This window comes from Oxyura jamaicensis, chromosome 8 (assembly GCF_011077185.1).
Source record: "Oxyura jamaicensis isolate SHBP4307 breed ruddy duck chromosome 8, BPBGC_Ojam_1.0, whole genome shotgun sequence".
Classification (NCBI taxonomy): domain Eukaryota; kingdom Metazoa; phylum Chordata; class Aves; order Anseriformes; family Anatidae; genus Oxyura; species Oxyura jamaicensis.
The window spans coordinates 8169220-8192411 of record NC_048900.1 but is presented as its reverse complement, the minus strand read 5'-3'; the positions used below and the strand labels follow the sequence as shown (position 1 = coordinate 8192411).

Here is a 23192-nt window from a genome sequence, read left to right as displayed (position 1 = left end):
TTTAGCACCTAAGTAGCTGTTAAATAGCATTGGAAGGCCTGTATACCTGCTGGAAATACTCAGCAGGCTAGGAGCCCACTCACTGATGCCTGAGGCAATAGCTGGCTCTTCAGGTCCTAGTTATTTGCTCCTCATGCTAGTAAGAGGGGGCAGCTCAAGGCTGGGAGAAGGAAGCCAGTAATATCCAGGGCCCCGCTGTGGCTCGTTACACAAACCAGGACACATTTTTGAAGGATTTGAGATTGTTGCAAAAGATGAAACCATTTGTGGCTCAACAGGGGCTTGTTCCCTGCGAGGTGCTTCTCTCCTCTTGGATTTTAGATTTTATTTTCTAACCGTGCTGCTGGCTCTGTGGGCTTTTATTCCCTTTGTGTGGCTAATGGAGACTTGAGTTACAGTTGTTGTTCTTGTTGTGTTTTTTTGTTGTTATTGTTTTAGTTCAGGAGGAATGCAAGGTTTTACAGGGACAAAGAAAAAGGTTGTTGGAAAGAAATACCTGATATGGAGAGCAAATGTGAAGAACTAATTAACTGTAGAAGCAGGGTTTGTGCTGAGAGGAAGGGAGCTGGTAGGCCCTGCATGGCAGGGCGTACTGCTTGCTGGTCTTCTTAAAGGGTTTCTGTATCCCTGGGTTTGGGAAGGATGCCTGGTTCAAATAGTTGAGAACCTTTTATGTCACAGGTAAGAAGAACTCATAATATGCCAATTTGGAGAGGGCAAAGTTTCTTCTGTTGGTAATCATCTGTAATCCCCAAACAACTGTCATTCTAGATCATGCATCTCTGATTTGTGTCACCCCAGGTCAGCAAAAGCATTGCTTCAACTGAAGGGAGCTCTACCATGTATTCTGTAAGGCCTCAGGCACCTCCTGAAACATTAATATGTTCCTTGCCTCCAAACAGTGACCTATATAGACAGTGAGAAAACTTATTTATAGAAGTGCTGGTCAGAAGAAACTTCATTATCTTTATCTTGAGTTCAGCTGTATTAGCCCTGTGCTGAGGCTCAATGTGTAAAGAAACTCAAGACTGTACCTGCCTGCATTTTGCTTTCTCAAAATAACTTTGCATAGTTCAAGAATGTCAAGCCCAGCAGAAGAGAGGGCTTTGAGAAGCTGAGATAAAGAAGGGCTGGAGCAAAGGTGACTTTGTATGGTGAGATGGAGAAATGGCCTGTGACATGGTGGGCAGTGCAAGTAAAACATGATCCAGTCAGTAAGACTAGGCCTCTCTGCTGGGTGGTAGGTTTGATAATGTAATTGAGGAGGAAGGGGAAAAAAAAGGAGGCAAAACTAAAAAACAAATCTGCTTCAGAAAGTAGATACCTGTCATTGTGGTGTGAGAAGTATGATCAGTTTTGAACTCCTTGGTATCTTCTCATAGGCACTGGAGAGTGATAAAATCTGGAGAACTTTTCTCATTTCCTACAACTCTATGATGATCTTCCTCATCTAAAGGAAGAAAGGATGATCAACAATAGATGCTTCCCAGGGCCATCTGTATTGTTGTCAGGGTTGTCTAGGTTTCAATTTAAGTGAACTTACTCATGGTAAGCGCAAGAAGCTCTAACAGTATTGAAAATCTGATCTTTTTCTTGGAAGTTTGTAGGCTCAAGTATGAGAATTAACCTTGGTTACACATTATTTTGGCTAAGTTTTTATGCTGCTGCATTGTGTGAAGATGACGTAACAAAAGGCAGTAATCCTCCAATTCTCAATAAGGGTTTCTGCAAGCATCAAGTACCTTTATTCAGGTCTAGCTAAAATAGCACACAAGCTGCTTAGCATAGACAAATGCTTGCAGTCACCGTCATCCTCCATACCAGAGAGGTTTTAACTGCTTGGCTTGATTGCAACACGTTTCACAATCACGCCTAAGCTGTGCAATAGTATCTGCAGTCAGGTCCACCTCTCTATCGTGAGCCCATCTATATGTTGCATCTCTGCCTTGCTGGGCCCACTGAGCTATAAATAATTCACCCTTATGTTTTAAGTCTTAGCAGCCTCATCCACCTGCAGGTTGACTCCTGCATATGTGAGCATCTATGTGGCATACTTTAACAACCAGAATCTCTAACTGGGTAGTAATATCTCACCACAGTGCAGCAGCCCAGATGGGTTTGCCTCTGTGCTGCCAGTTGCTTTGCTTCCGTTGCTGTAACCACTACCAGCCATGCTGATAACTTCTCATGGCATCCCTGGTGATTAGTGGTAATCAGGCCATTTTAAGCATGAACTAATTGAGCTGTTGGTTGGTAGGGCCAGCTGACAGATGCATGAGACTAGGGAATGTACAAATGGAAAAAGGTTTCACTGCAAATTCTGGTGGCAGCAGTCATGAGCTGACTTAGTACTGAAGACAGGGGAGGACTTCTCAAACCCCAGAAAACTAGCAGCAGAAAGCGTAGTCACTGAGCACTTGTAGACTTCTGTCACTTAGCATATATTCAGCCTGATTAAAAGTGTTCCAAAGAAAAAAACACAGCTTTTCATCACTTTCAGTCTGGTAGTGTGAATTTATGTGATTTCTGTTTTGTGTATCGTGTGGTAACGACATTGTTGCTATTCTGCACTGCAGAAGTGGATTTATCGTATCAAGTGTCCGTGGTTTTATAGTTGGTATACCAGTTTCTGTTTAAGTACAGCTGTGAATGTTGCATCATAATGCATTCTGGGAATTAGTTGCTTCTGCATCTTGTACTAAAGAGAATTTCTGAGACTGCATGCATATTGTTCCACATTCTTGCAAAGATTTAAATTTACGTCATTCTTCTAAACGATTCCATGCAGCAGAAAAAGCTTACTCTGGTTGTAGAAAGCAGAAATACCAAATGGAGCGCTGCCTGAAGACAACACTAGTCTCTTACATGCTAACCAAGTTCTGTAGTATGAAGAGAACCTAAACTGAACCACCAGCAAGACACATCCTGTGCAAAAATAATTTCAAAGATACTTGCAATGTTGTCTATCTAGTCATGATGTCTCTATGTTCAGAACAACTTACAAGAGACTCTTCTATTTTGCAGAAACGGAAGGGTTTAAAATCGATACCATGGGTACCTATCACGGAATGACTCTGAAGTCTGTAACGGTAAGCTAAAGGTCTTTATTTAAACATGTTTTATGGAAACAATGCATGTCTTGTCAGCCTTGCTTAGGCTCTGGAAGGTCACCTTAGTTGTGTAATAGAACTAATGAATGTTTTTCTCTGTGACAAGGTAAATATGTTTTGATTTGGTCATTGCATTTTAGAGAACTCTGTTCAAGGGGTTTGTCTGCAGTAAAAAGGTGCAATGGGAACACTTTGCTGGCAGGTTTGTCTTGTTGAGGTACAGCCTCTTTATGACTGATGTTATTAAGACTATATGACTATATTTTTGCCAGCCTTCTGTATGCCTGTTAAGGACGTCTTTTATACTCAGAAATGATAAAACTATACTCGTGAAATCTTAGTAATAAAACTAGATTTTGGAATATTGATGTGTTTCCTACTCTGTGCTTAATGACAATAGATTTGTTTTGTGGTAGAGGAATTTAACCTGCATTACTGTTTTGAAACTTTCTGGCTTAGTGAGATTGAATTCTTTCATATGACTTTGCAATGCTGTCTGTGGGAATTGCTACATGTACAGATGACAGAGACCCTCGAACGTATCTTTTTTGCCAATATTTCTCTGCTTTTATGGAAATGGGTTGAATGCTCTCAAGCTAATGCTGTTTTGATCTGTTGGTAAGTAGGACAAATGCTGAAAAACTAATGTAGAGCCCTCATTAAAGGTTTTGCCATCTGTGTACCTATATAAATCTGATGAATTGGCAGCACTAAACACTCTCCTAAATCCATGCACTACTTCAAGTTTGCACTCCTAATTCTAATATAAAATAGTATCTTGAATGTAAATTTATTAAAACCATTTGGAACTTTTTCTTCTTGATAAAAGCTCTTGCTTAAGTCTTTCATTCCCAACCTCATTCAGACTTCAAATATTTAAAATAATTGTATGGCAACATTTTAAGGAGGGAATCCATTTACTTCTAAAACAGAATGTGGATGGATTCAGAAATAGATTGAGAGAGAGAGGGTGAACCTATTATGTCCTCTGAAGATTTGTTCTTGCCCCTTCCATGATTTAAGGCTGCTTTGAGGGATCACGCAGCATTGTTATACTAGATCCAGATTTCTGTGGTATGATGTATTTGTTTCTACTCATACTGTTGTAAATTAGTAAATAGGCTGTGTTTAAATCACCCTATGGAGGCAGGAAAAAAGCATGATTATAGTAAAGTAGAAAAGCTGAGATGTTGTAACATGTTTTGTGCTAACACTGAGATGTTAGTGTAAAAATTTAAAAAGTGAAGGAGTGACATAGTAACTCTAAAAATAATGCTTGTTGGAGTTCATGAAAAATAATTAACTTTGTTTTAGGAAACCTAGCTGGTATATTCAGTATAGTGCCTAAAGTTTTGAGGTAGAATTAAGCTGTCCTTGCTGGTTTCAGCCATTAAGGAGGCAGATATAACTGATATAAAGAATTACTAATAAACCTTTTTGCAACATAAACTCAAAATTTTTGGAATAACTGTTTAAGAGGTATTGCATGACTGCACATAGAATATCATCTGGTGTCATGAGAAATATTAAAACTCCATCTGTCATTTAGCATTTTTCCAAGAAAGAAGTTATAAGGGCTTTTTGGAGCCTTATTTTACAGACTATTAAAAAGTTGCCCTAGATGTTTACCTCATTCATAAGTTGCGGTGACATACTGACTTTGTTTTTCGGGGGGATGTGGGGGGGTGTAAAATAAATCTGTTAATTACGTGGCACAGAAGTATTCATCTGTTCTTGTCTAAACTTTGTCACAGTGATGGATCTACATAGGCTTAACCCATAATCCTCAGACAGTTGTTCTGTGTAGAATGTTTTAATGTACTAGTTAGCAATTTTTGCATTAAGCTTTTACTCTATTTTTGGGGGGGGGGGTGTTCATATTTTTAATGCTAGAAAATATAGGAAGAAATGGAAAATTTTTCCCCACAAGTGAAATGGAAAAAGGCCAAATACTCATTAGTAAATCATAGGAATATGGAGAATAACATTGGAATGGCATCCTACATATGCTATGTCTTGTGTGCTATCCCCACACTAAAGGGTATTTGTAATATCCCTTTTGTGTATTCATCAAACATCTCAGTGGTCTTGAAGTGCTAGGTAGCTCTTTATTAGAGGCTGTTTTTCGAAGTTTGGACCTCTCATTTCCAGATGAATGGTGAGTGAACTTTGAAGTGCTGATTTCTATGCCATTGTTTTCCTTTTAAGTTAAGTAGCTCTTCTGTTTATTGGGGAGTGTTTGTTTGCATTGATGTACTATGGACACCAGTCATGCTTTTAAAACTTTTTATTTTGCTTGGCTAAACAAGTCTACTTGGGAAATGAGCTTGCAATTCCCATCTGAGTATTCTTTAGCTATTCCAGTTAAAATCTTCTTTTCTTTTTTAACATGGAAATGTAAAACTTTGCATAGTCTTCCAAGTGAGATTTAACCAACAGCTTGTAGAAAGTCATTAAATTTCTACTGGTTCTGAAAGTATAAATATTACTTAGATGAATTAGCTATTTTACTTCATCTTCGTTCTTTCTCACCTTTTCTTACTGTATTGTTCTCTAGTTTCCCATTTGGTTATGAGCAAAATTTTGGAAGAGATTATTTAACCTAATCTGGTGGTTAATCTGGTGGTTAATGTTATTGGTAATACCATTTGCCCCTGCTGTTGTTTTCTCTTTGTTACATTGATTCTCTTGGCTTCCTTATTACTCATTGTCCTTTTTTTATTTTATTTTTTTGGTTGGAACTGAACAGTTTGTTCAGGCTAGTTTTCCCTTTGAAAGGCTGATGGAGCCAGTAGCTTGCAAAAGTGTTGATCTTGTTAGCAACTGGAAAAACTTTGTAGGCATATGATTGCTACCTGGCGTGGAAATTGTTGACCCATTGTCTGGGGTTGCCCATCTACTTCTCTCCTAAAATTTCTAAGATAGCTTTTATTTGCTTCCTGTTATCTTCCCTACATGTCTTCCACTTGGCGTTGCGTGTCTTGTTCTAATTCTCTAATTCATTTTATGAAATGTGCAGAACTTCAGCTTTTTATTTGTTCTTGCTGAAATGTGAGTTGTCCTAGGTGCTTGTTCTTTTTAACAGCAAAACAAACTTCGGCATTTGACTGCTTTCTTTTCATCAGTGATGTTGAAAACTTTCTTAGCATTCAAAATTTGTGCCAGAACAGATGGTGAATGGTGGGCTTTTTTTGAAGTAATGTCAGCTAAAATAACTTGTGCTGCTGGCAGTTCTTCCCTGTAACAGGGTTTTTGCTTAATTGGTGCACTTACTTTCTCTTAGGAAGAACTGACTTATTTAATGAATTCTTATTGTGAAGCCATGATTTCATTATTCTGGACCTGGAATTGTTTATAACAAGGCATCTTTCTCAGAGAGCCATTTTTTAATACCCGTGGCACTTCCCATTTGCCTGGGCTGATGGTGTTTCAGAAGCCTCTCATCTAGTGACAGTAGCTCTTGCTCTCCAGTTACCCAGCAGTTCATGTTGCAAACCATGCTGGGAGACCTTTAGGGACCTACAGGTCTACCTGCAGGCCTCACTTCAAAGCATCATCCCCTGTATAGCAGACCAGCTTCTCTGGGTTTGTTTTTATTTTAAAGTAGGAAAGTTTGCTGTTTGAAATGGATCAAATAAGAGGGAGAGAAAAATGTTAATATTTCCTACCATGTAGGATGCGAAGGAATGGTGAGCGAGAATTTGGAACTGATGTTCTCAACATGTTCTTTCTGGTGTACATTTGACTTGTTCAGGGCATTATCTGTCTGCTTTTCACTGACTAAAGAGAAATGCCACCTTTGAGACTAAGCCAGTGTCATCTAGTGGGAGCCTAGAAAGTGAGTTTGACCTTTCTTTTATATATAACGAAACTGAATTTTGGACTAATGGTCGCTGTCACTGGAATGTGTGAAGTATTTAGCTGTTCCTATAGGTTGAGAAGTAAAACGTCAGACCAAACTAGCTGTCTGCACCTGTTTTAGGATACTGGAGAAGTTGCTGTTTCCATACATGTCTGATAAAGCTGGATATGATAGATTGGCACTAATGTGCCAATCCTATTGCAAGCTGAGTGCATGCTTTGTATTGACTGTGTGTGTGTGTACAAGTAATATTTCTCTCCGTGACAGTAGTTTAGGGTTTAGTTTGGATGGGTTTTACCCATCTTTGAGTTTTTTCTTTAGGTTTTCGTGCCTTCAACTAATATGAAAGAAAGCAATAGATTGATACCCTGCAGAATCATTTCCACTGCTTTCAGCTCTGAGAGTCCTGACTAATGATCAGCTGTGATTCAGAGCTGCTATACACTTGGGTGTAAGCAAATCAGATCCGTGTATTACTGCAGTAGGGCCTTGCAGAAATTACTTTGCCTTTCCTAATTGCTGGAAAGCTCCCCGTTACTTAACTTGGGCTTTCTTTTAGTAATCATAGCTGCTGAAGCTCAGAAGCTCCCTGTCAGTCTTCTGTTTGCTGTTACTAATGGAATCTGTCATTGATCATCTGCACTTGTATGCAACCAGAAATACCGTTGGCATTTGGTTTTCTTAGTGTTCTGTAAGCAGGTGGATACAAGAGCTCTCTTAGGTATTGAGGTGATGTACTTCAGGCTACACTTGAAGAATCAGTACAGTTAGTGAGTTAGGGAGGCAGTGGAGGCACCTGGCTTGTAGCAAACTCAAATGTGAATTTCTGCAGCATAGTCAAGCATGTAAGTTTTGTCTCTGTTAGGAAGTTCCCTGCAAGTTTTTAGTGCTTCTGAGTTTTGTGTTAATGTTTTAGCTTCAAATTCAAAACCCACTTATTTGGCTTTCCAGTGTAATCTGCCAGACTTTACAGTAATCTTTTAGTTGTAAAATGATCCTGAGTAAACGTGGGGGTATCGATGATTCAAAATCAAGCAAAAACAACACTGTAAAAGCCACATTACAATTGAATCAAATGCATTACATGGTCCTGACAGAAAACTACTAACTGCTGGGTGTCCCCGCATAAGCCATACTACATGTAGGCTTGATTTCAGAACTGTAGAACTGTTCTAGCACCTTTAAGGTCAGGAGCGTTTTTTTCCACCAGTTTCAGATGTTGGTCTCAGATTTTGAGCATTAACTTGAGAAAGTATCTTACTGCTCCCAGAAGCTTTTGAATATATTACAGTCTCAGGGATTTTAATAATTTAACTGAAATTTTTTTCAACCTCTGCTATAATTTGGAGTGATTTTAGTATATTGGAAGGAAGGGAAAGGCTAAATTCCTGTCACTTTAATACTGAGCCAGTGGAGAGAAAATGTGCAGGGACAGCAGCAGTCAATATAGTGCACGCATGTATTTTATATAAAAGGCTATGATTCTGTGTGAGCTGGGAAATCTGAGAGACTTCAAGTTTATATTGAGAAATTGAGTGTGATTCGGTACTGAAACCCGATACGACTTTTCAAAAGCACTTGATGAAACTGAGCATTGTCTTTCAACATGCAGATGAATAGCACAACTTCCAAAAATAAAAAAAATTGCACATAAATATTAGATTGGAGAGAGATAACTACTTACATCACCAGTTTTATATGTCCTCTCTTCATCTCATTAAAATATTTGAAAGGAGCGCTGTTGAAGGAGGAGTCAGCAAAACAACAGACTCTTTGAAAGTGTTCAAAGCCACCTCTGAAGCAGAGCGAGTTCTTGTTTAGCCTGTGCATAAGCCGGTCATTATTCTGCCTGCCAGCATAAGGTCAGCCTGCCCACACCCTCGGCTCCGGGGGCGAGCTGCACTCTGTATGCTCTGTGCACAACGTGAAGCAGCTGTGATACTGTTCAGCTTTTAGCCAGTAAACGCGGGTGAGGATAACTTGGTAATAACTGCCTGTTGGAAGAGCATTCCACAAACGATGCTTGAGGTAGAGGCTTTTTTTCATCGGAGTTGTCATTTTTTTCATGTTGTGTGCTTTTCTGTAATTAATTGGACCTAACCACCTGTTCTTGGTCCACCAGGGTTAAGAGCTAGAACGTGACCAGTAACTCAGAAAATCCTTGAGCTAGAAATTGCAGGAGACTGATGTTCTACCAGAGTAGTCTCCCAGCAACCTCATACTTTTCCTACCCTCATAGATTGCTATGGGACAGCAGACTGGAAGGCCCTTTCCTTGATTTTGTATCTCTGTACCCTAGTAAGAGCAGATGCAACAGTTCCCAAAGGACTCTAACTGTATGTTATAGGCAAAGGTCCATATGGCAATTTTAGTGGCTGGCGTTTTTTGCCAACCGTTCATGTTTATGCCAACCAGTCATGGTTCAAACATGAAATAAATGACTCTCCTCTAAAAAGTTTTACTGTAAATAGCCAAGTTGTTAAAGACCAAAGAAAATAGCACACAAATGCCGCTTTCAAGAAGATGCGTTAGGTTGAACAGTGTGGCACTCATTTCCTCAGTGATTGTAAATCATGTACATCTGTGCCAAGATATCTTGCCATTGTACTGTCATACAATAGAACTGCCTGTTTTGTTCCTCAGAATAGGTTTTTTATTTTGAGACCGAGAACTGCAGTTCAAGAAAAAACGTGGATGTTGCAGTCACACATCTGGAATTGAAGCATTTCAGTGTTGGCCCATGTGCTGCTGAGTGAAAGAGGGAGCAAGGCCTTGAGCCACTGAGCTTTGTTACTGAATGAATGTGTCTGAAGTCACTGTTCAGTGTAAAAACTTGATTGTGTCAGCGTGCTAAGTGTGCTTGTGGTACGCCTGTCAGATCCTTGAGGGATATAAATGGAGGAGTGCTAAGTATGAGAATTCCAAGTATTTCTGAGTATACATTGAAGTGGAACTTTAGACATCCAGAGAACCTTACATACAAAAGCTTGAGAGTCTTAAAAACTCTTGGTATGAATTTTAAGATGACTTGCTAGACCTGACCTGACCTGAGGCTGAATGCTACTGGCTTCTTTTCTAGCATGGTGGGTATCCCTTCAAGAAACCCTTCTGGCCTGTACACTTTGAATTAGGACTCAGATCTTCTCCAAAAGCTCTAGGACTCATCTTTATTTGGAAATGTGACCCCAAATAAAAATTTCTAGTAAATTTACTTTGTATTCTTTGATGTGGTCTAGTTTCTGCTTGAATCCTGCACAGGTGCTTAGTTTAACTTGTCTTTCTAAGGTATTAAGATTTGACTGAAGTATCTGTTAATGAAAGTTTTATAGAGCATTGCTGGGTGATACTAGCTGAACTCGAGCTACCGACATTTATACTTTGTCCTATTTGTTCTGACCAATCAAACATTATAGGTTTCACACAGCTTATACATTAAACAGTGTTGTCAACGTATTTCCTTCCACAGATTATCTCCAAACATCTACTGAATGCGTAATAGCTGCATGGTCAATTGTCAGTTTGTCATTCCTTCTAATGGTGGTAGAACAATTTAGCTGTTGGGTAGCATTTAAATTAATTCACAACATTTGAATATGGCATATAGATCTTCTGCACCTTTCCTAAGGAATTTATAGATTAAAAAAAATGTTTTTGACCTACAGTCCTTAACAATGCAGATCGCTGTGAAGGTTTTAACATTTTACTGAGACATCTCTGAAATAAGTAATTATTTAAGAGATTGGGGTCACAGCCTTTTCCAGCACAGCTTGTTGTTCTAGTGGAAATTCTTAAATGCTTTAACAAATTTGGATTGTAATGATTCTTGCCGCTGTTCCTTCTTAAATAGTTCCTGGTAATAGCTAAGAACCCAGCAAGGCAAAATAGCAGTGAGCTGAGTGTTCAGACAGCGTGTCAGAAGGCATTGGTCCTACTCTGAGGAGCTCGGACTTGAATTTAGCATAGTCTTAGTGATGTTTTCATTTCTTCTTCATGGAAATTGAAGGGTGGTGGCAGAGAACCTCTTGGGTCCCTGGAGGCAGGATATAGGGGCATTTGGAGGATGGGAAGAATAAAGAAGTGGAAGTGAGCATGTGACAGATGGGGACCAGGAGGCAGAAGTTCATCTTATCATCCCCTCTTCTCCCTCCCAGTATATGGGTTACTATCCCATTGTCTTTGAATAGGAGCTGTAACACAGTTCTGAAGTTTAACATGCTTCTCAATTTATGATACAGTAACTAAATCAAAATTGCAGCTCAAATATTTAATGATCAGCTGAGTGAGTAGTTGATGTAACTCATCTGAGATAACTGCAAATATTTAATGATCAGCTGAGTGGCTGATGTAGCTAATCTGAGATGACTGAAGGAAGATATCTTCTGTTTATTTATTGAGATTATACTGCTGTCATTAGGCCATATGACACTTTTCTGCTAGGTTATTTGCTTTTATTGGAGTAAGATATGATTCATTTTCTTGTGGAAATGAGTTTTCTGCTTGGAATACTTGTGTATCGTAGCATCCTTGTCAAACCTGAGCATGCAAGATAGGAGAGTGTACTGTTATCCTAGGACTCTGTAGCAACATGCCTCAAAGTTCCAGTCTTGTGTACATCTGACTCAAAGCACTTAACACAGGTTGTTAGTGAAGTCAGAGCAAATTTTCATTTGAGCTTTTTATTTTCATCAGTTCTGTATTTTTCCATATTGTCAAGGCCCTTCTTGAACATCTTTTAAGGGCTATTGTTCTAACTTGTAGATTTGGTTTTGGAGTTAATATTTTAAAGATTTACCTCCTTTCCTTGTTCTTGCAGCTGTGTTTTTTCTCCTTATGTAGACCGCTCCTCAGTAGGTGGTTGGTGGTGTTTGAATCTATCCAGAGGGTATCTTAGTGTGGGAGGCTTTCTTCACAGGCGTAACAGTTACTGTGCTATTACAAGAGCATGTTCCAAGGAATATGTCATAAGAAGGTCTTTTGTGGTTGTCTTATGTATTCAGATGCCAGAACTGATACCTTCTCAGCACTAAGCACACAAAGTTTGCAGAGCTCAAAACAGACAGGTCTTTGGAAGCAAGTGTTAATGAAATGCTAATGTAAGAGCCCTGGTTTGCAGTCTTTTGAGGGATAGATGATCAATTATGTCATTCAGCCCTATGTCAACACAGTGCAACATCACTAATGAGAAAATCCCATCAGAATAGCAAAATAGGTGATATTTTGAAGCCTTTAAGGCAGTTTCTTGCATGATTTGAGAATATATTCAGTTAAGGCATACCACAGTTTGGTTTCTACTTGTTTGCATTTCTACTGTTCTGTAGAAGTCAGTGTTAACATGCCTGTCCCTTTTATGTAGGCACACGGTATTGCAATTGGATCTGCATTGTCACTTTTGAGATGCTTCGATGTGTTTTGTTTACTGTTGATAAGAGGAACCTATAGCTAAAACCCTGATGTGCTCTGAGTTGCTACTGTTGGTCCTGGGTGTAGCCTTTCAGCATAGGCTTTCTCATTAGGTAAATGACTGTAAAGACTATGTAAATGAACTCTGCATTAGTTATGGCTCACTCAACTAGCATTTAGGCAATACTGATCATACCTTCTGGCACATACCTATGATTGCAATCTGCAGAGCTGCCATCTGGAGCTACATTTGTTTTTACTGAGTAATATGCTATTGCAGAAAATACTTGCATTGCTGCTGCTGGAAGGGTGGTTCTCCGGTCTATCTTCATCTAAAATCCTCATGAAGACACTGAGTGTCTGGAGGTAAAGGCGACCCGTGTGTGTGAATGTACATGCCCTTACTTTTCATTCATCACTTCATATTTTGCCCTAGTTTTATTCCCTAAGGGATTATGTTTTCCTGGGGGGAGTTTTTTGGTTTGGGGATCTTGTAAGTCACACGAACCCCTTGAGTATACAACTTGAGGCATAACACTGGAGCTACCAGGCAAAAAAATAAATAAATCTGTTTTCTAATATTTGTGCAGAGACACATACATAATATGAATGTGACTTTCTTAGGGATGTTGATTAAACATTAAGACGTGGATTTTTTTCTGAAGTGTAAAAGGAATTTTCAAAGATTTTTTTTCTCCTATATGAACATGCTAATATTTAATATTTCAGGTAATGTTTGTCCAAAATGTCAAATTTGTGTAAAGCAGTAGGTATCTTGATAGAAATTGATAACGGAGAACAACTGTTTTTTCACAAATACGCATTTTGATTAGCTAGTATGTAAAGCTTTTGGTTAGACTTCATATAGCATGAATATTAACTAAGTATGGTTTTATTTCATGTTAGTTATCGTTTCATTTGGCAGACTGCTTTAGGAACTGTTCAGTTGGCTTGCTGCTTTAGAAGACTTAAGATGTGCTATTGGAACTAGAATATCTTGCTCCTCCTTTCTCTTTAAGGTTAAAAGCAGGCACTTTCCCTACATAAAGGTGTATGAGTGGGTTTTGTGCATAAGCAACAGACATCTTTTACACATCGGTTTAAAAAGGAAGTGTGAAGCAAAATTGCATGAGTAAGCAAAGTGATAGTGATGTGACTTGCTTCTCATTAAATGTAGTTGCTGTAAATTCATAGTACTTGTAATTTCAAATAATTCTTTTTTGGAATTTTAGATTTCTTCTTAGACAATAAAAGTAATATATTTTTTTTTCCTCCATAATCACCCAAGGCTCTTTTTGACCCAAGAAAAGTGTTACCTCCTTGTGCTCTGCTCTAACTCGGAGCAACGTGCAGTTGATCAGTTTAGATGTGTGCTTTCTGGTGGCTTGGTGCTGGCATTTTGAATAGGTACAGAAAAAGCGCTGCCTGCCTTTCCTTCCTTAGGAGCGCTAGTCAGAGGGTCTCGTTTCTCTGGCCAGCAATTTTCACAGAATTTGTTGAAGAAGAAAACATTCTTCCAGGTTTGATTGAAACTGGAAAATAGGTTCAGAGAGTACCAGGGAAGGAGTGTTACTGAAGTAGGCTGCTAACAAATCTGTTTCCTGCTGGGAGAAAGAACCTCTTGTTTTGCTTTGGAACAAGGAAACTTGAGGATGCATCATGTAGCAGTATTAATCAGTCCTACTTCCTAGTTATCTTGGGAACAGTTGATGTAAATGAGGCAAACAGACTGTGATATTTCTGAAATCTAAACGGAATACAGTTGTCAAAAGAAAAAATAACCTGCCCAGTGCATTTTACTTTATTTCCCCATTGTGGTTACTAAGTAAAACAAAAGAATTCTGAACGGAGAAGGCCTTAAGACAAATATTTTGTAGCTAGTAATTTAGTTGCCTACATTATATGCAGATGCCTCATACTAGTCTATAAATTCCATTCTGTTTTAGTGTGATATCTCATGCTGTAATAAACCACCAGTTTTATAGTAGGTTTCTAATTAAGTCTTGAAAAATGAAAATACTTCCAAAAATATCTGGACATGAACAGAAGGTGAAATTCAGACTGAAATAGTAAAATACATATTAGCATTATGGCTTGCTTATTATTCTGTCCTAAAAAGTAAAATCGAAAAGATGCTGGACTGCCTGGAATAACATACTTGTTTTTAAAGGATAATCTTACAATGTGGTGCAAATTTCACAAGCTTGCTAAAATACGAATGTATAATTCAGCTTGCTTGTTCATACCTGGAATCCTTTGTGAAATGTATTTGTTTTTACGCCTGTCTTTTTCACTAATGAAAGGATAGCCTGATCAGGCAGGTTGCTCGCCTTTATTTGGATACAACAACATGTATATGAAAGCTGTCCTTATTAAACATGTATTGTACTGTACAGCAAAAACTATATATTCAATACATTTCTAGTATTCACTCCTCTGGCAGTTCTCAGCAAAATTCTTAATGTCCTTTTATTTTGTTCTCTGGGAGGCTGCCAATAGTTGAAATACATGATCAAATAGTGTGCAATCTAATAGGAATATGCCACTGGATCTTTCTGAACAATGAGTACAGTAACAATCCACATGCAGGGAATGTGTTTTTAGGTGAAATTTGACAGTATAGAGAAAACATTTTCAAATATCGCTCCTTTTTATGGAGTTGAGATAAAGATAAAAGTAATAAACAGCTCAAATCCTCCAGGTTAAGATCAAGAATGTATTACACATAAACAATAGTTACTAATATACTAGGAATTGTGGAAGTTCTCAGTTATGAATAAAAAAACTTACCTTTAAGGAAAATCATGCAAGTACCTGATAACTCTCATAAGTGGAACAAAAGTGATTGACAAACCTGACATTTAATATTTGGCAGACTTAAAGGAGTTTCTGCCTCATGTTCAGTCAAGCAATGTTGCTTTAGTGAAACCATATTTAAGCTAGATTAAAATGCATAGAGATATATTGATACTGCATACAAGTGGCATAATATAAGAATGTACACAGCTTTGAGAAATATGTTCCGATTTCTTTTTTTAATTTAAAAGAAAAGACTCATTTTGGCTCAACTAGGCTTCACCATTTTCTTCTTCTACCATATTCCCCAGAAGGAAGCTAAATGAATTCTGTCCATAAGAAGATTGGAAGCTGATGGGTGTGGGCAGATATTCTTTTCTCAAGGGTAAATGAGTTAGAATAAGGTTCTGTGGAAAGTCTGAAGGTGACAGGAGAAATGTTTTGCTTCCAGTTAAATTGCTATTACAGAAAGGTTTATTGGCAGGGAGGGAGCCCTCTCAGTCATTTTTAAAGTACTTGTGCTTTGTGACATTATCTTGGGTGGGAAAGATATATTCTGTTTTTATTTGTTAACAGCCCATTCACTCTAACAGCAATCTATTACTGTTATACATTGATATAATTTGAAATATTACTCTGACTTGTATTTTGCTTCTTAACTCGTTATCGTTTCACTCTAAGGTACTAAATTTTAGAAATTCTCTACTCAGAAAGGTGTATGCATATGTAAATCTGGGTTCAGTTGGTTTTAGTTCCTTTGATTAATACCTTAAAATTTTTTCTTCTGATAAAACCCTGGCTCAAGTCCTGCTTATTTGTTACTACTGAACTGCTGTAGGAGAGGCTCCCAATGCATCCTGTGTGTTTTCCAGCAGTATTCAGAGTGTTCTGTCATTTATATGACGTGGTGCTAACCACGGCACCAGCCTGTGGTCCAGCTGGCGTAGACTTCAACCTGCTGCTGAACTCTGGGAGGTACTTAACAGTTTGTTCTCGAGCACTGAATCTTCCTGGATTCTCATCTTGTTTAGGGATTTTATGACAAGCATAATGAATTTCTGGAAGTGCCTTTGCATTCATCTAAATGCTAATCGAAGAATGGTAGCTGTGTGTAATTTTGGATGGGGGGAGTTACCCCCTCTCCTCCCTCCCCCACATCTGAAACTCAATCTTTTTTTCTTCCCGGTAGCCCTGGAGTTCCCATCCCTTTCGAAGCTCTTCCTAACCTTCTATTGTAGCTGGTGATCTCCCCAGTATAGGACTTGTTTTAAAGGGTTAAAGTCACTTCATGTTTCTAGCTAAACACCTGAAGTCTTTCCAGGGTGAAGCTGTTGCCACCTGAGTGTCTGTAGTGGCTGGGAATGATTAAGAAGTGAAGTCTTGGAAATAATTTCCTTTTTCATATTAGGCAAATGCTTCATAGTTCTGCCATTCAGGAATAACCTTTTCTCTTTAATACAAAGGATGATGCAATCTAATATGGCAATATACGAGCGTTCCTTAAGGCTGTATCTAGATCAAGGCACTCAAGCGAATTAAAGCAAATTACCAAAGTGTATAACATCAACATTCATAAGTTATAATGCATAAAATTACCATTGGCTGGTGATGTCTTTAGGAATAAAATTACTTTAGTTAGCTGTAGTTTAATTTCCTTAGTTTACAGTGAGTGAAGGCCAATTTACTCCTGCATTAGAAAAATCATGTGGGAATTGAAAGCATTTAACTTGATATACTTTGACTTCTCACCTTTACTCTTATAAACATCTAGAAAGTGGGTTAGCCTGTTGTGTTTTGGAGATGTTTCCCAGGACTGTCGTATGCAGTTTCTGCTTCTCATGTTCCTGGGGTTCTATTTCTTTAGTGCCATGTGTGTTTGCTACTGGATTGCATAGGATTACAGATTTGGTCTGAAACAGATCAACAAATAAAATTCAGCTGCTAGTCCTCTTCAGTCCAGCTAGTCATGCCCCTGACATAATGAACTCCAATGGTATCTATTAACTAGCTTATAATTAGCTAGTGTATTAACTAGCATGCATTTTACAGCATGCACAATTCAAGATCTTCTGGATTTCATGTAAATTCAGTAAACTTTGAAGTTTTCATAATGCAAATATTGTTCTATAATGGTTTTTCCAAATTATGTAAGTTCCAGAGATCTTTTCCATTACACAGTGAAACACTTATTCCCAGTACTTAAATTGAAGCCTACCACTTAAAATTTGTCTTCTCATTTGGTTACATAAACAGGTTAGGGCAGATTTTTTTTCTCTTTTATTTCTTCGGTGCTTGTCCTGTCTAGGTATTTCACCAAAAGCGTAGCTTTCATGAGTTTTGCCTCTTTTATCTGTTTAATAGGAAGAGATCTACTATGTAACACAGAAATGTCCCAGTTTCCAAAAAGTTTATAATGAGAGAATAATTACAAAGTATTTCTACTGGTTTTTGATAGTTTTTCTTTAATGTAGCTGAGCAGCAGCACAGCAAGTTACTGTTAATTTCTGCTAACAACCGCTATAGGATCAGCTAAAAGCCTCCAGGTAGTTGAATCTCTGTAGGTGAATTTCTCTGTTCCATCCTCTCATTTTGCAGTAAATGGGGAAATTCGGGCAATATTTCGTCGAATTACTGGATAAATTTATCAGCTATTCATGAAGGAAGTGTTGGTAACAGTTCCTAGTCAACATTTATTATGTATTTGCTAGGCTTGTTAAAGTCTACGTGGCTACACTGGCAAACCATTGAAACCAGTCAATTTGTCTCAGTCTACTTCAATCTGATGCCAGTGTTAAGCAATGAGAATTGGTCTACAGTATAGAACCAGTTCTCTGATGACATCTAAAAGACTGATGCTTATTAGAAGCTTTGAAAATATTGTCCAGGAAAGTCAGAAAATGTAGTTGGGTATTTGTCACGACCAGACAGATTTGTGTTATCTTTTCTGAATGCAGTCTCTAAAAAGCTACATTGAGGGAATTCATGTCCATATGTTTAAGACAAGACCAGTTAGATTTTTTTTTTTCTCTCAGAAATTGTCGTATCACTCGTGTGTTCTTGTTGTGTTTAGATGGGGAGATTGCTGGAGGATTTGTTTGGAGAATTGCTCAGTTCTTCATATGGCATCTTACAGGAATTGCCTCCATGTAGCATGTTATCACGTATCTTTTTGATATATTTGGAAAATGCTGAGTTGCGAAGAGGCTGTTGGCAAAGGAAGAAAGTAGGACAGCAAGAAAAGAAAGCTTTATTGACCACTATAAGAACAGTTCTGTTTTTGTTGACTTCCCAAAAGCTGGGACAAGCTAAGGCCATGGATTGCTGTGTCTGTCTCCATTGGCTGCTGCCATAAATGAAGTACCAAGTTACTTGGTTGGCCGTGCAGGGAGCCAGATCTCTCTTTTTTTTGTGGAGACTCTTCTCATTCTGATAATTTTTCATTTCAAGTAACTGACAAAGCTGGTGTAAAATATGTTCAGCAAACATTGAAAGCTATTTTTGCTCAAATGTCTTCAAGTGTCATAAGGAAAAAAATGGGAACGATCTACCACTTTGCATTCTGTGTCTGGATGTGCTGAGGAAGGCATGGCTGGATCAGTCCATCCTTTCAGCGCATGAACGCTGTCCAACTCTGCAATTTGTCTTAATTATTTTCATCATTATCTTAATGCTGAAATGACTGTATCAGTGAATGTGGTTTTGTTCCTAGCACTGCAATCTGATGGAAAAGTACTTCGCCATGTTCTAGCTAGTGTACAACTCTGCGTACTGCTTTCTGAAATGCCATTGCACGCAGGTGGTGAGTTTTGGGAAAACTGGCATGTTGAGTAGCTTTCATGCTGAAAAATTTGAGCTTATACTGACAAAAGGGGGAAAAAAATCTGGATCTCCAGAATATGAAAAAGAAAACCACTAAAAAAATAGCTTACTCATCTGTTTTGAGTGAATCATATATTAGTACTTGAGCTACAAATCTCTCACAATTCCTCATGAATAAGGAATTTCTAAGCTGCTGTAATTCCTTTCAGTATAGCTCTGTGTAAATAACAGCTTCCTGGTGGTGTAAGTACTCACAAGTCTAAGAGACTACTGTGATAAGGAACGGGGAGAAAATTGCTTTATTCCAAGTAAAATATTTTTTTTACAGTGCAAAAAAACCCTGTAAATACAGGATTTGTAGATGTTTCTCTTACAGAACTAGAAGAGGTAAAGTATTAATATTAGTCTGGTTGTCATAAGCAGTCTTAGGCACAACAAAAGTCATGTTTCTCAGGTGTGATTTACAGAATGTGTGCAGAAGATGGCAGTTACAGAAAGTGTGTGTTCAGATGTGTGAAGTTTCCTGCTGAAAAGGAGAAGGGGTAGGGAAGAAAAGTGACGGTGTTCTTTATTCCAGTTTTTCCATTCTGCTCTGCTAGTGTGAAATTTGGACAATAAATCACTTCAGGAGTTTAACTTCTACTATTAGAAAATGAGGAAAAAGTGTAATGGGGAAAAAATTAAACAAAAAAACCTTGGGGGACCCAGAGAATGCTGTGCTTTTTTTTTCTGAATATGGCAGCATTACATTTTTTTTTCAGGATTAGAGCCCCCAGGTTACTGGGAGAAGGCTGGCAGTCTTTTTTTTTTTTTTTTTTTAATTAATGAAAGTGGATATCTTAAGTTGTTTTAAGCATCCATTTCTCAATTTTTTAGTAGAAAGAAAACAGTACTTTTGCCAGATGCAGCAAGCAGACTCACCTGCTATTATAAAGGACATAATTCACAACTGGTGCAGTTACTAACAGCAGTCACTATGGTTTTTAAGCTTGAATAAATTGTGTTTCTTAGAAAATAAAAGAATTGAGATAATAAAATAAAAGCATCTTCTGCCATTCTTTCAATGTATGTATCTATTTTTACCACGTTGAGAATTCAGGAAATAGATTAACTTTTTAAAGTAATGTGGTTAACTTCCAAAACAGATGAAGCAATATTGATTTTGATGAAATGATAGGAGTAGTCTGCTGCATCTGCTTTTAAAAATTGCTTCCAACTTGAAAGACGGAATTTTCTCATGACATCAGTAGGGGTGTTACTGAGAATACATTTCAGTTGAAGTTGCATTTTATTTAGGATCAATGAGATCCCCCCCTTTTTAGTGCCTCATTCTGCTTACAGCATAAGCTTTACAATTTGCTTTTTGAGGAGCGGATGTGTTGTCCGTTCAGGTTTGTGCATGATATTTACTCTTTTTAGAGTCTTACGTAATGTCAAGAGCATACCTGAATTAAAACCTTGTTTCTTTAAATTATTTGGACATAAAAAGTATCTTCTTCTATGCTAAAAAAGAATCAATAAAATACAAGGCCTTAAATTATTCAAAGATGATAGGATGGGAAATTGGTTATTCTCTTGATTCACAAGGCTGGATAATTGAGTTAAATTTTTATGTCTACGAAAATCAATGCCTAGGTGGACTTTGGAGAAATGCCTATAAAAAGACTGGCATTTGCATTAACTGGCAGTACTGAATTTTTACATAAAATTTTAGACTGAGTCACAGATGGCGTTTTCCAGTGATTCATTTTTGTTTTATTATCTTGCATCAACCTATATGTTATGGCACAACAGTCTTTAATTATGACGTAGATTTTTTTTAATATGTCAGATTCATAGTGCTTCAGGAAATGATGAGACCAGCAGTGAAATCCTGAAAGAAACCTAGAATCTCTTTTATTCTTCAAATATTTCTTAGACCTCATCTTGTTTAAATGCAGGATATGTTAAATATTTAATAACGGCAGTGAGATAGGGTTTTGTTTTCCTTGGTGACTTGTTTGGTATTTTATTAACAAAGGATTTCTTGTGGCAGACAGTTTTTTGTGTTTTAAACCTTGAGCTTGCTGAGACATGGGAACACTTGGCCTTTCCACAACAAAAGACGTTGTTGTTTTTTTTAAGACTGGAGGGATTTAGTGTTTTTATGATGGCATGGAAGTTTTTTATTTTTAACATAATAAACACTTGTGTTAACTTGGGAAGAAATGGGTATGTATAACTTCTTGAGGACTTTGTGTTATCTCTTACAACCTTGCAGATATGGCTATTTCCTCTAGGCTGATGTTTATTGTCTTGGGAAATTTTAATCCTTTAAGGATTTCACACTGTTCTCAGTTTCTTCATCTTCTTTATGTTGAATTAATTGCAAGACAATATCAAATCTGGTGTCCTTAAAGTATTAGAGTAAGAAATGTTTTGCACACATCTTTCTAATGAGAGAAATAAAAAAGAGCCTTTTCCATCATGCCCAAACTAGGTGTCTGGGAGGTCACTGGGAGCGGTTCACTGAATATTGATACCAAAATGTCAATTAATGTCAGATCAAGCTAAATGGGTGAGAAGGAGATGCAAGCACTTGCTCTGATGCACTTGTCTTCAGTGATGTATTTGTATATTCTTCAGAATACATGCATATATCCACACACACTGTATGGATGGCTTGCAGTGTTTTCTTATTTTAATAACTTTATATTGTGTACATAGTGATAAAGATTATAGAATAACATAACTCCTTCTTCCTACCTCAGGCAAATGATACCTAGAAGACAGCAGGAGCAACTCTGCTCACTCTTTAGGAAGTGTTTGGCAAAGCATTTCTTTCTCAGGCATTCCCAGGTGAACGAAAGCCCTTTCAGAAAATTCCCGTCAAACATTTTAGCAGTCCTGACTTTTCCACCTGGTACAACAAGTGCGCACAAGTTAAGCATTCAAATGGAAACCTTAGAGACTACATGAAGCTTGAAGCTCTAAGCGTTCCCTGAGCTGGTGGGACTTTTTTTTTGAGTGAGAAGTGACTTGAGGTTACTGTCTCGGTCAGAACGTTTTGACCACAAGCACAGCCCTGAGAACAGCAAAGGGCATGGTTCGTACCCAGTGGCTGGAGTTGCATAGTGGTTACCTCATGGAGCAAAATGCATCATTACCATCATCCAGTTAGGGTTATCATGAAAACTGTCAGATTTAAATGCTTAAGAGAGTTCTTTTAACTGTTGCCATGGTGATATGAGAAGAGCAACATGGTGGTTTTTATCTCTATCCCATGTTCAGCTAAATTCTTCCACAGTCATTTAACTCTGAATTGAAGGTACTGGCTTGTGCCAGGCTGGCTTTCCTTTGAGGTAGCCAGGGACAAATGAAGAATATAGTGCACGCTTCCTTTCAAAATGAAATGTAAGCCCTAGATAAAACTGATCTGGTTTTCTGTGCTGTTTTGACTGGATGTTGGTGCTCCTATATGTAAAATAGCCGTTCTGGAGTTACTGACCTGCTGCTCTTCATGCCATTGTGTCATTGCTTGTAATTACTTCGGTGCAGGCTTTAATCAAGGCCATTCACTGCAATCACAAGCCAGAAATCTGGTTACAGGAATAGGTTCACCTTAAAGTTATTTCCTCTAGGAGGGGGAAAGTACAAACACTTTTCACTAGAAATTCAGATGTTGCTTTCTAATTTGGCATCACTTTTAGCGCTTTCCTTTCATCGTTGAGCCTGCCCTTGAGATGTGTGTATGTATTTTTTTTTTAATCTGTGTGGTGTTGATCAGATGTTGTTTTTAGTCTCACTCCTCTGTTTTCTGATATTCAAGAGCTTTAACTGACCTGCTGCAAGTTTGTTCCCTACGGCCGTCCCCCAGCCTCCTGCCCCAGAAAGCCTTTGAATTAATTCTTGCCTTGGGTACAAAGCAAAGGCGCTGTTCTCTCCTTTCTGACCTACATTTGCATGGTGCAGCATTGCATAGCTGGCAGTGCAGCTTCCCTGCCTCCCTCCTCTCCCTGTGCTCCCCTTGAGTAGTGGCAAAGCAGAGCTGGACGTGGGAGGCTGGCTGGACGGGCTGGAGATAGAAGCTGTAGGGATACAGCAAATGCCGTGTGTGATGGGTATGATGCCCAGCCTGGAATTAGTGGGGTCAGGAATGGTGAGACTGCACCACCCGAATCACATGCTGCTTTGAAAGAACAAACTATGAAATGAAAAGGGGAGAT

General features: G+C 38.2%; 1 protein-coding gene across 1 annotated transcript in view; it reads left to right on the top strand.

The window, feature by feature from the left end:
• Positions 1-23192, top strand: part of CDC73 (cell division cycle 73) — a 101957-nt gene that overhangs the window by 26065 nt on the left and 52700 nt on the right. The window contains exon 10 of the mRNA XM_035333352.1: positions 3025-3089. Coding sequence (XP_035189243.1) covers positions 3025-3089 — 65 coding nt within the window. The remainder of the gene's footprint in view (positions 1-3024; positions 3090-23192) is intronic.